The sequence below is a fragment of the Sinocyclocheilus anshuiensis genome, unplaced genomic scaffold (genome assembly GCF_001515605.1).
Source record: "Sinocyclocheilus anshuiensis isolate Anshui unplaced genomic scaffold, SAMN03320099.WGS_v1.1 scaffold1162, whole genome shotgun sequence".
Classification (NCBI taxonomy): domain Eukaryota; kingdom Metazoa; phylum Chordata; class Actinopteri; order Cypriniformes; family Cyprinidae; genus Sinocyclocheilus; species Sinocyclocheilus anshuiensis.
Window position 1 is genome coordinate 1,050,779 of NW_015540875.1, and position 13,876 is coordinate 1,064,654.

Sequence of the window (13,876 nt, forward strand, 5' to 3'; positions counted from 1 at the left end):
TTTTGGAAAATGTTTGAAATATATACAGTATGCAAATTTTCTGATGGACCTACTAAATTTCAAATGTACACTACACAGCTCAGTATGGTGTGCACTGTATCCCACAATGCAATGCGCTTGAGTATAATAAATAAACCTGAAGTGATATCTAGCACCTAATTTTTTAATCATCCAATTATTCAACCAGACTGCCAAGAGTTAATTGGCTTGAAACATCAAAATAACACATTCTAGCATAACCACTTGCTGAATGAAACGTAATGAGGTCATGATATAATAATGCCACATACTACTATTTATCATTGCATAACCTTTGCATCATTTTCATACGCTATTCTTAAAGTAGCAGAACTATGTCGATCCATACACTGCTTATCAGTGGATAAAAACATGAAGTGCAATAAAGAGGCATGACAAGTAAATGACAAGGAAATATTTATTGTTTTGTTTTTATAATAGATATAAACAACTATACATACTGCACTGTTTTTATAAGGAAACAACAAATATGGACACACCAGAGCCTATCGAGAGAGTAGTACGTCTTTTCCTGTGGGTTACAGGCTGAGAAATGTCCATATTGTCAAGCTGTTTCCATATGCATAGAGTAAACCGGAAGCAGCGCATCCCAAAATAACTGGGATTGTAACATCGTTTCCCCGCTCCGCGATTATTACAAAGAAGAAAAACAACAAATGTTCCCCGTGTCCGTAAATGTGGTGAAAAGTGATAAGGCAATCTGTACAAATGTCCATAAATAAACTCCATCTCTTTCATAGTTTTGTTCACGTCCGCTATACACGTTTCTCGCTGCATAATGGAAGACTAATAACACCTCTCTGTACGTGGTCTATAGAAAAACGCCATTTAAAGTGACTCCGCTCATAAATTACAAGTCGGCACTGTTATTATGGTGTCAGGGTAGTCGAATGCACCCGATCTGTTCGTCGACACCTCGTGCAAAAGCATTGCCCCTGTCATACAGGATGCCAACATGCTACTAGCAACAGACATACATTCAGGGAAAAAATTACATCATATAATGTATATTTACATATACAACACACAATCAATCTTTTGGACAAGATACGACATAAAGCTGCTCTTATAGAAATAGGCATGCGTTAGCAGCTATTGCACATAATGAAAGGATGATACGCTGCTGAGGAAGAGTCTGGTGTTTTACAAACACATGTGAAACGCAGACAACCTTTGCTTGTGCGTGATGAGCAAACCACGATTCTGAATGTGTCTTTATTCACAAAACAGTAAAAAGTCTGTTAAATACATTCAAGAGGGACATTTACAGCCCAGGTTGGTCGGACAGCAAGTAGAGGGGGTTTAAGGTTGGATTTTGAAGGCGAGCAGCTCCTCGGAGTGCATGTTATTGAGCGAGCGCAGCTCAGGCAGCTTCAGCAGCAGCTTGGTGAAGACGGCGGCTTCGTTCGAGTGGTTTTTCATGATCAGGTTCCTCAGGGCTCTGATCAGGGTCTCCTGCAGGGCCTCCACGCCGCTTACGTCCTCGATGGCCGATCGGTCTGTGAAAACATGCAGAATTCATAAGCTTCATGAAAGAGGCCATTGCAGACACTAATACCAGTGAATGTATATAAGAAAATAATTGCATTAGAACTACTCAAATTATGCAAGAATTATTAAAAGCAAAACTAGTATGTATAAAATAGTTCAAAATTCACCCAAGATGATATATATGTAAAACACATAACAATATAAATAATGTTATTAAAAATAAATAATAAATTAATAATACAAATGCTTAAAGATAAATAATTCATATTAATATATTAATTTAAATGCTTAAAAATGATTAAAAGCCAAACCAGTAGTATCAATAAATAGTTCAGAATTCACTCAAGATGGTGAAATTACTAAATATAAAAATATATATAAAAATGTATAAATAATCAAATCATTTTAAATAATTAAATAATTAAAAATAAATAATTTATAATAATATAATCATAGAAATTATTAAAAATAATTGCTAATATATTCGTATAAATTATTAGAAATTATTAAAAACAATATGTATCAATAAATAGTTCAAAAGTCACCCAACCAAGATGGTGAATTTAGTAAGAGAAATTGTTTAATATTTAAATATAAAAATAAATGATAAATAATCAGTTAATAATATTATTAAAAATAAGTAATTTATTAATACTATAAATAAGTAAAAAATAATCAATTAATCAATTAATAAATAAAACATAAAACATTATACATGTATCAATATATCAATATTTCAAAATTCACCCCAAGATGGTGAATGCAGCCAGAGAAATTGTTAAAATATATATTATAAAATGTTATAAATACATAAACATAAATAAATTCCAAATAAACAATTAATAATATTACTAAAATGTGTAATTTATAATACCTGCTGCCCATAATATTCCAAATGGTTTCTTATTGGTTAATTGGTTTCAGTTTTGATGCTGCCTTAGAAGACAGCTTCCTATATAGGCAGTAGACAACAGGACGACTCACTAGGTAACAGTATCTCTTATACCCTAGCAGTGTTATTTTTAGTATTAATTGTATACTATTATGGTATTTATTCATATTTTGAATTGGCTTTTGTTCGCGTTTCTGTTTTTGAAGGGCGTACCTGCAGACACCAGCACCACGGCGGAGAAGAGTCTCATCTCTTCCTCGTTGAGCTGCAGGGCGGTGAGCTTCTCGCTGAACTCAAACATGCAGTTGAGCAGCTCTCCGGCGCCCATGGAGCGCAGCAGGTCCACGCTGTACGTCCTGCCGCTCAGGAACGTCACGGTCCGCTCTGTCACATCGAACAACGGCACGAAGCGCACCATCAGCACCTGCGCGGAGGAGAGCGTTAGGGGTCTGACGGACGCTTGCGCTGTCAGAAACACGCCGGGACTCGTGGTGCTTTACCTCAAAGGTTCCCGCCTTGAGGAGGTGGACCTGGTCGTGTTGGGAGAGGTCCTGGAAGCCCGGGATCCGCTTGGCAAATTCCACCACTTCTCGTACGGCAGGGATGAAGCTCTTGGAAAACTCCTCCCAGATTTCATGACCGGGCTTGCAGGGGTCCACGAAGGGGGAAACGCTCATGGGACACACCTGAGAGAAGATCAACAGAGTCACATTACACCAGGTACACTTTCAGCTAAAACAGCTCTGCCCCCAAAGCTTCATTCGTGCGCTCGACACAATGGCTGTTTAAAAAAATAGAACAAATGATACATTCTTTTGACCAAATTCAAACTCTTATTCAAACTGTAAAACAGTATGGAATTTATTCTTTACAGAGGACACAATATCATACTTCACTGCTTCAAGCTTGAATTTTATATATATATATATATAAAGAGAAATTGTTATATACATTTTTTATTATTAATAATTATATTATTTATTATCAAATTATTAAAAAATATAAATTAATTTAATAAAGTATAATACAATTATTTTATGAGATTTATTGACATTATTTACAATTATTAAAAGCAAAACCAATATGTATTAAAAAAAATTGTCAAAATTGACCTGAGATGGTGAATGCAGCCAGAGAAATTGTCAATAAATTTATTTATAATTTAGAAAAATAAATCATTAAAAAATTACATAAATTATAAAAAAGAATTTAGAAACACTAAATTAATACATTTTTTAATTTATATTATAAATGCAATTATTTAGGAATTATTGAAAATATTTTATAATTATTGAAAGCAAAACAAATATGTAATACTGGTAATATTTTAACATAACAAATGTAAAATTTTTCTCAATTAATTAGCTTTAATATTTTAATTTTAGTTTATGTAATTTTGTTATGTGCTTTTGCTTTTTTTAAATATATTTCCATCTAGTTTTAAGTTTTAGTTTTATTCATTTTAGAGCTAATTTTAGTATACAATTACTTAGTTTCCAAAGCAACATTTTTTTAAATTTTCATTTAAAAGTTTTCCATCTAATATTTCAGTTTTATTTAATTATCTTTTTTTTATATATATATATATATATATATATTTTTTTAGCTCTAGTTTTGGTTAACAACAACAAAGCTGATCCTAAGTGTGTATTGCTAATATTTATGTATAAACAGCAGAAGGTCACTAACCAGGTGTCCTCTGTTTCCTCCAGTCTGGACTTCGTTCATGTTGTTTGTGTGGTAAGGCAGGTTTTCTGGGCTTCGACGGCACTGCTGGGTCACGTGTTCCCTGTAAGGTCCAGCGGCGGTGCTCTCGTTCCACCGGCTCCAGCATTCCCGCGGCGGCTTCTCGTCCTCTTTACTGCAGCTGCGGAGCATTTCGGAGCCAGCCGGAGAGGCGAGGGGAACGCGTCCGGAGCTCGGCACGTCTTCCTCCCCGCTGTCGGACGAACAGGACGAGGCCGTGTCCATAGGGACGGCTGACTCCGAGTCCCGGGAGAGATCGGAGGAGGAGCGCGGCGAATCCGGCGGCGACGGCAGGGAGGAGCTGGAGTCGCTCTGGCTGCTGTCGATGGCGCCGTGAAGCATGTGCTGCAGCTGACTGTTGTTCATCATGTTATTATTCATGGCCGTCTGCATCTCCAGGAGCATCCGCTGCTTCTCCCGCTTCGGGATGCGTCCGAAACGCACAGCTGGAAGAGAGATTCACCACATTTAGTTCTTCTGCTCTGGACTACTTTTCTACAAAAAAAGGTAGTAGTCAACATCACAAAAGCTTGAGCTCATATGTCTGGTAACTCACCGTCTCGGGACATCCCGACTGATAAACACTTCTTGAAGCGGCACTGCTGGCAGCGGTTGCGGTTTATCCGCACTATAGTGCAGCTTTCTGTCTTCAGGCATTTCTTATACTGGATATTCTGCTGGATGCTTCTTCTGAAGAAGCCCTGTAAAGAAATATAAAAAATTATGAATGCAATATTATATATATATATATATATATATATATATAAAACATATATAATATTTTGAATTATATTTAATTCGATTTTTTTATTTTATTTCATAGCTTTACTTTTATTTCAGTTTTAGTTTTAATTAATAGTTATTTTAGTACTTCAACTTATTTCAGTTAGCCAAGGTTTTTTTTTTATTTAAGTAAAAATTAAGTATACATTTTAGTTTTAGTTTTCACCTTCTTTAAAAATAAAAAATAAATATATATGTGTATGTAATTGTTTGTATTAGTTCATATTAGCAGGGTTATTATAGTTAACTAAAACCATAAAAAAAACATTTCTATTACTTAAAATAAAATAAACATTAACTGAAATAAAATTAGTTAAATAGAAATATAAAATATATTTCAGCTATTTGTCCAGGCAGCATTACTCATTTTAATTTAGTTTAACCTGATGTACTAAAATAACTAAAACTGAAATAAAAATGAAAAGAAATTATATAGACATTAAAAAAAATTACTACAAATTTAAATTAAAACAGAAAAGATCAAAATAAAACCTAATTCAAAATATGAATAAAATCTATAGTAGTATTCAAATATGAATTAAAACTGTAATAGTATCTCAATTATACTAAAATAACACTAACAACACTGTTCTCTTGAAAATATCACATCTGGAAATATTACGGGTCTGTTCCAAATCCCTGTGACTGAAGAGATAAATTTGGAATGCAAACTCAAAAAATAATGCAAAATGCACATATTTCTAAGCTATGCATAAAAAATAAATTGGATGCAGAAATAAAGCTGAAGAATGGTGCATTTTGGGGTTGAATCCTCTGCAAAGCAAATAAAGTTTGACTTGACTAAAGTATATACATGCAAAGCTGTAGAATCTGGCTAAAAGGTTCTACATTGTGTGCGTGCCAATGATGCCTTAAAATGCTCTCTTACCTGTACAACACTAGGTTTTGGAACAGACCCAGAATGTTAGATGATCCTGAGAGATGTGTTTCCTTACCTTGCAGCCTTCACAGGCATGAACGCCGTAGTGGAAGCCCGAGGCGATGTCTCCACACACTTTACACAGCAGCACCATCCCGTTAAGCTCTGGAAAGTCATGGAAGAGTTAGTCATACCCAGTGGACAAATCCTGCCAATTTTAGACAGCTGAATCACATATACGCTTATTCAGCGTTCACTCACTGGTGATGCTGCTCTTGGCAGCGAGGGTCTTGTCAGAAGCGTGTCCACGTGGCTGAGTGTGTTTCAACAGCAGTCCAGCGGTGGGCAGGTCTGTCAGGCGGCTCGGTTTAGAGGGCAGAGGCGGGGAGGATGATGGGGAGCGGCTGTTAGAGCTGTCACTCATGCAGGACTCCGGGCTGGGGGCGGAGCTTGAGGAGCAGACGTAGGCTATCACACCTCCTTGGAAATGAGGAAAAGAGGGAATGTTTTAAAAATGCAGACTCAAAAAAAAAAGACATTTACAAGCGTGTGACCACTTATGCACAGTACTAAACTTGATTTTGAATATGCATTTTCTAGAATGACATTCTTAGTTAACAATAGCCAGGTTAATATAACTAAAACCATAAAATAAACATTTTTGTTACATGAAATAAACAACTGAAATAAAAAATAAAAACTTTTACTTTTTATTTAACCTGGTTGCCAACCTTTCTCATTTTACATTAAGCTGATGTGCTAAAATAAGAAAAAGAGGGAACTTTTAATAAATGCACACTAAAAAAATGTAATTTACATTGACTTGATTTCAAATATGCATTTTCTAATTACCAAATTTTTTTTTTTACATAGTTAACAATAACCAGGGTTAATATAGTTACCTAAAACCACAAAAAATCATTACTTGAAATAAAATTAACATTAACGGAATTAAAAAATAATAATTTTACATAAATAAAACAAACTTTTTTATTTGGCCTAGTTGCCAACATTTCTCATTTTACTTTAAGTGGATGTACTAAAATATGTAAAAAAAGAGGGAACTTTTTAAATATGCACTCAGAAAATACAATTTTAAGATTTTGACCAGTTAACTAAAATGAAACCAAATTAAACACATTTGTTATAAAATCAATACAATTTTAACTTTTTTTGTTTATTTCACCTAGTTGCCAAATAAACATTTTTTTTTATTTTAGCTGAAGTTGATGTACTAAAATAAGAAAAAGGAGGAACTTTTTAAAAATTCACACTGCCTATTTTTAGATGAGGAACTTTTTAAATATGCACTCAGAAAATAAAATTTTAAGATTTTGACCAGTTAACTAAAATGAAACCAAATTAAACACATTTGTTATAAAATCAATACAATTTTAACTTTTTTTTTTTATTTCACCTAGTGGCCAAATAAACATTTTTTTTTATTTTAGCTGAAGTTGATGTACTAAAATAAGAAAAAGGAGGAACTTTTTAAAAATTCACACTGCCTATTTTTAGATGAATGAAACTGCACAGGATTATGTTTAATTACACTAACCTAGTACAGTAACACTACTCAAAAGTACAATAAAAGCGGTACAATTTGACAATTTGGTGTGTGTGTGAGCAGTCAAAAGATGTACAAATACGATATTTTTAGTAGTTAACTGTTCAAGTACATGAATAAATGAATGTATTCTATACTAACCAGCTGTGCATTCACAAAAGTAAGCAAACATGTACTGTATTTCTTTAAATGGACCAGGGAGGTTACCTAAGCAGCAATAACCCTTAGTTTCTCAGACCCACCCACACGTGGACCTCTCATGTTTTGTACTGGAAGAATATCTAGGTCACTAGCTGTCTGCTGCGTCCTCACGTGGTACTGCAGTGAGTCTCGCGTCAGGGCAGTGTGCTAAATTTTGCAACCGTCTCGCCTTGACCAATCAGAGACTATGCACCGCGCACGTCACGGCCAATCAGCGGCGGAGCCCTGACTCCTAGTACACACAGGCACATGACTAGGCAAGGAGAGCCATGTGAACTCGAGCCTACTAGTACTCGGAGTACTGAGTGCGCGTGACGTCACGGGCATGCCTAACCCACTGCCACAGTTTGACGCGCTCTGCGCTGCAGCACTGTCATGTAAGCAATGGAAAGCGTGCCAAAGGTGCTTTAAATCACAAGATTCGACCGATGACTCGGTGCAAAACTACACTATTTCATTCTGAAATCATTTTAAACACGTTTTAATTTGACGACACCATAGACTGTGCATCAATAATACATTTAGGCATTAAGCCTACAATATTACATTACTTCTGTTTGGCGGCTCATTTTTTTTCACCATAAACAAGCAAAAACTACATTAATAAATGTACACAAAAATCATTAAATCAGTAACGTCGGGCTTGAATGTACATTAAAACCATAAATGCAGCAATAAATGCAAATAAAGATGGAAAATAAGATAACTCATTTCTGATCAAGGGTTTTACAGGGATTCAGCAAAAAAAAAAAAAGCTATTTTAGCTGCTAATATATGTGAGAGTGACTTCAAAAACATCTCTATAGATATGACATATCTATGTGTAGAAATCACATGCATATTCCCTAATATTTCCAGTTTTTCTATGACAGTGGAAATCCTGTATGCTATCAAAATAATACATCACTGTAACGCGGTAAAATATTGCAATTGTAATAACGTTTCTAACAATGCTAAATACGTAATGCATACAAATAAGTATAAAAATATATATAATTATAAGCAATAAAATAATAAATGTCTTACCTTGCTTTGTTGATTCCATGTCTTCAGACTCTTGATATCTTATAATTCAGGTGGACAGTAGTAATTCCAGTTTAACGCGTAAATTGTAAGTCTGTCGAGCAGCTCAGATCCAGTGTGCGTTCAGATCAGATGCTTCAGCGTTCCATAGAAGCTCTCCAGCGTCGAGCGTCTCTCACAATAGAACGGGACTCCCAGGCTGCGCGCGAGCGCTCAGAACTCAGTGTTCTGTGGTTCGTGTTTTCGTCCGTGGCTCCGCCCCTCGGTGCGCGACTGACGTTAACCCAGTGACACACTTTCCCCCGGCCAGAGGCGGACGAAACCCACCGCTGCAACGCGAGGCGCGATTCTGGGAACATGATGTTTTTCTGGAACGCCGCCACTCCCCATTCAAAAGAGCTACAGGGCCAGGGACGAGTAATGGGGCGCTACGGCGAGCCGTTTAACATGTATTTCTTTAAACTAACTTGTAGTTTTTATTGCAGGCGAGTTAGTAGCACAGAAAAGTTTTAGCCTTAAGATAAAGCGTGGTGCTGTATCAACTATTTACTCGAGTATGAAACCAAAAACACACTTGAGCGACTGTAAAAGGTTTTCACATTTAAAAGTAGCCTATAAAGTGTTTTCCTGTGTTTTTGAAAGTAGCACACAAGTAATAGGAAATCTCCACAAGGACGAATGACCACAGCTGTGTCTAAATACTGTTTATACGGTTTAATGGATGTTGTCAATCCAGTTCACTTGGGAGCGTGATTTGATTGGTGCTTGTTTTGGGTGGTTGCTAGATGAGAACAATTCATAGAAAGAACAGAATGTTTCAAGTGAATGGAACTTTCCATGCCACAGTTCAATACTTTTTTCCACATTAATGTCTTTCTTTCAGGACTATATATATATATATATATATATAGTCCTGAAAGAAAGACATCTGCATGGCATTTTTAATTTCCAGACAACTTTGAGTGGGTTTACAAAGACTTGTCTGAAAGTTTTAGACCAGGGCTGTCCAAACTCCATCCTGGAGGGCCGGTGTCCTGCAGAGTTTAGCTCCAACCCTAATTAAACACACCTGAACCAGCTAATCAAGCTCTTACTAGACATAGAACCTTCCAGTCAGGTGTGTTGAGGCAAGTTGGAGCTAAACTCTGCAGGACACCGGCCCTCCAGGGCCGAGTTTGGACAGCCCTGTTTTAGACAAACAAGATATAGTCAGACTGATAGATAGACAGATAGATAGATATAGATCTAGATCTAGATTGTTTGAAATCAGCTTTACACAGACCAACAGGAAAATAATAGTGATGCAAACAAAATGTATTTCTACTGTAGAGCAGCTTTTAAAAAGACAAAAGTCAACAGTAGTTATTCAGTTGATTGTTGATTCAGTTCAGTTCAATGTAAAGTCCATCAATTAAGGAATGAGTGTAATTCATCTTTAAAGCAGCTCTGGAGAAAACAGTGAAGTACAAGTGGTAGGGGACATTGTACTTGTATAATAATAATACAATAAACAATATTTATGCTGTAACACAAACATTTAAATAACAATACATTAATTATATGCATAAAATGCCATAAATATCTTGTTTCCCCTCAATTTTTCATCATATTTACTATACTTTTTTAAACTATATGGTTTTCACTGCTAGGACAGCAAAGTGTATATGACCCATATACGACAGGATCATAAATACGGCTATGATGCTTATGCAACAGAGGTCATAAATGTAATTGGTGGTTTCCAAGATGATAACCTGATTTAACCAGTGAAGTGTCTCCTCTATAAAGGCACATAATGTAACGTACACCCTGCACAGTCTGAACATTTTTCTCTTGTCAGATCACTGATTCGAAGAACACTGGGACACGATGTACTGTGCTGTACAAACCTGAGAAAAGAGGAGAGAAGGTGTGGTTACGCGCACCAGATGAGCTGCTAAATTTAGCCATTTGGTTCAGTAGGTCTATTGCATGTCATTTAACCTATAATCTATGAATTATTAACCAGATCTTGATCTTTATCTCAGATAAATGACCACATAATCCACATATCTCAGGCTGCAGTCGACCCTCACAGAGGATGGGTTATACATTTACCGAGATTTTTAAATATACTTCTCATTTAGTTCCTTTTAGTACAGTCTGTATTGTGTATTCAGAGTCTGTTTTCTCAGGATGTCCACACGGATCATTGCCTCACTGTGGAAAGACATTGAAATGTTCCCTTCAGAGCCATCACTGTAAACAGACAGTCATCTACTGACATCTAGTGGACAAACTAGATCTCTACAGTCATCCTCACATGAGTGAACACGCGGAAAACAGGTGATTTGTTCTCCAAAGCTGCTGTTATCATGACTCTGGCTGTTTAAACAGGTCATCTGCTGTAAATATAGATGTCAGATTGGCAGCACAAATATTACTGATCTGATCCTGTTTACATTTGCTAAACGTTGGATTCATAATAATTATTAAATATGCACGTTAATAATGATAATAATATATTAATTTAAGTTTAAATGCCTTGGGCTGTACTGAAAAGCTGGGATTTTCTCCCCTTTAAACCTAAAAATTGTAAGATTTTGAAGGTGTAAAATAAAATGATACATTTAAGATTCTGCAATATTTATAGTCAAATTTGTAATGAGTTTTATTTTAGTATTATCTATTAATATTTTGAATTAGGTTTTATTTTCATATTTTTTCATTTTAGTATAGGCTATGTTTAGTACTTTTGTTATGCGATTCTGACATTTGTATTACTTTTAAATATTCATATAAATATTAATTTGATTATTTAAATATTATGTCATTTTAGTTTTAGTAATTTTAGTACTTAATCTTATTCATTTCAGTTAGGCAACATTCCTAAAATTCCTTTTTAGTTTTAACGTTTTTTTTTCATCTCATTTATATTTTATTTAATTTTATCTTAATTACTGAAAATATTTTTAGTTTTAGTGTTATTGTGTTATAATAGAATTAAAATAAAAAATGTAATATCTGTTCCACGCAATGTTGTGTGGCTTCAGAAGACTGAATATAGAATATATATTATTTAGAATATAGCGCACAAGTCATATGCACGACTTTTCATCTTTTTTTTAAGCTTGACTAACTGTTATATTAATAATGAAGAAACAGTCGCATTATTTTAATTTTAAGGTGAACTGTTCCTTTAAGACGGCTGACTGCAAAAGTAAACAAACGAGCTCATTTATGAAGGAAACACTCGACAGATACTTAACTTGAGAAAATGGCGACGTTTGACATTTAATGATTCTGGGGTGTGAAATTCGCAATAATTAGCCAACCTTCCGGCATTTGTGGCGAGTACTTGCTCATCATTCAAATCCGCAACAGCTGATAGATGTACAAAAATAAATAAAAATAAAAAAATTGTGTGTAATATGTGTGAAAGGTTAGTCTGCAGAATTTACAAGACACTTCAGTCAGTATCATATGATTTTTACATAGTAAATGAACTGTGAACTCCTGACTAACATTAAATACCAAATGTTTCCCAATCTTATCACTGTGAAGCGGACATAACGACATTGTATGATTGATAACCTTTGACTGATGTAAACTGAGATCATACGATGTAGAATTGTAGGTTAATTGTTGTTTAATAAACGACGAGCTTCTCGCTTATCCACAGATTTTTACAGCTAACGGGTGTTCTTAGACACCATTTTTAAAAAAGTTTATGATAAAAAAAATTAAATAACAATAATATACGGACTAAATGGTTTTTGCCAGAGCCGTTGAAAAACGGATTTTAGCTAAGTGGGATTTTTACGGTTGCTAAGCAACATAGCAACGGCGCGCTGCGGTCTGAGTTGATCCAATCAGATGCAGAAGAACCGGTGTTGTGCGTTTTATACGTTGTAGCTAATCTAAAATTGCGTTTTTTAGTCAAACATCTGACTATTTTGGTGTAGGCTAGTACATATCTGTAAATTCTCTTCCGTAACTAACAATGACACGTCTTCAGTACCTGTTTGCTTTGGCAAAATGAATTTTGGTGGAAAGAAGACAAACACTTGTAAGTTACGACTGATTAAAATAAGTAACAAAGTTCAGCTGTGTAGTCGAGTGTACAAACTACGAAAATAAAACAATTCAGGGTGGGTTTATTTATGTAGCCTATTTAAATTTCTGTATGTACACAAACCTTATAGATAGGCCTACTGAAAATGTTCACCTTTATGGACCAACCATATATAACTCTTGAGACAACATGCCCCTTTTGAAGTACGAGTGGACTAATGTTAGTAAGTCCATTACGTGTGTGTATATATTTGCTTAAAAGTAATGGACAAGTGTTAAGAACCTTGCCTGGATTATGAAAACCACTTCTAAGAGTCACAATAAGTGTGCTGTACACTCAGTGAAGCTGCTTTTTCTTCCAGGGAATCTGATCAGTCCAGCGTCTCCTCAAGCAGAGATTCACAGGAGCTCAGATCCTCAGAGAACAGGTAGAGGATCAACTCGGATTCCTACTCTTTTTGTTCACTTTTTAACATTTTCACACTGTTCAAGGGCCAAAAATAGGGAAAAAGTGTTTATCTTGTGCACAATTAGTTTGTACAGTTGCACAATTATTACATAATTATATAAATTAATTATTTTTATTGCATTTTTCTGTTGTATGTAATTTTTTATACTGTAAAATTGCAATACTAATTTAATTTTTATTTCATATTTAGCTTTAGTAATTGTAGTATTTCAAGTTAACCTTTTATTTCAGTTTTCATTTTGAGTTTTTCATCTAACATTAATATTTTATTAAAACTTTATTTCAATATTTTTGTGCAGCGAAAAAGTGTTTATCTTGTGCACAATTAGTCTGTACAGTTGCACAATTATTACATAATTATATAAATTATTAATTATTTTTATTGCATTTTTCTGTTGTATGTAATTTTTTATACTGTAAAATTGCAATACTAATTTAATTTTTATTTCATATTTAGCTTTAGTAATTGTAGTATTTCAAGTTAACCTTTTATTTCAGTTTTCATTTTGAGTTTTTCATCTAACATTAATATTTTATTAAAACTTTATTTCAATATTTTTGTGCAGCTGCACAACAATGTATCAATATGAGTAAATAATAACAATAATAATAACTGAAAAAACAAAAACAAAATCTCTTGTACACAATGGCAACAATTACGAAGAGATTACATTAATAAAGAAAACAGACAGCTATATTCAAACATAAGACTTCTGAATTTAAACAACTATA

The 13,876-nt window shown here is 34.5% G+C and overlaps 1 protein-coding gene across 2 annotated transcripts; it reads right to left on the minus strand.

Moving 5' to 3' along the window:
- Positions 1–418: 418 nt before the first annotated feature.
- LOC107688200 (nuclear receptor subfamily 1 group D member 2-like) lies at positions 419–8,802 on the minus strand. 2 transcript variants are annotated; one of them, XM_016485803.1, is made up of 8 exons: positions 8,626–8,802; positions 6,093–6,308; positions 5,908–5,996; positions 4,725–4,869; positions 4,112–4,614; positions 2,923–3,108; positions 2,636–2,846; positions 419–1,538 (listed from the first exon to the last, which is right to left on the minus strand). In XM_016485803.1, the coding sequence occupies exons 1-8, from the start codon at positions 8,642–8,644 to the stop codon at positions 1,342–1,344; spliced, it is 1,566 nt and encodes a 521-aa protein (XP_016341289.1). In that variant the 5' UTR covers positions 8,645–8,802; the 3' UTR covers positions 419–1,341. The 2 variants fall into 2 exon arrangements, with proteins under 2 accessions (XP_016341289.1, XP_016341288.1); XM_016485802.1 differs by having other exon boundaries at positions 6,093–6,311; positions 8,626–8,800.
- Positions 8,803–13,876: the final 5,074 nt, after the last annotated feature.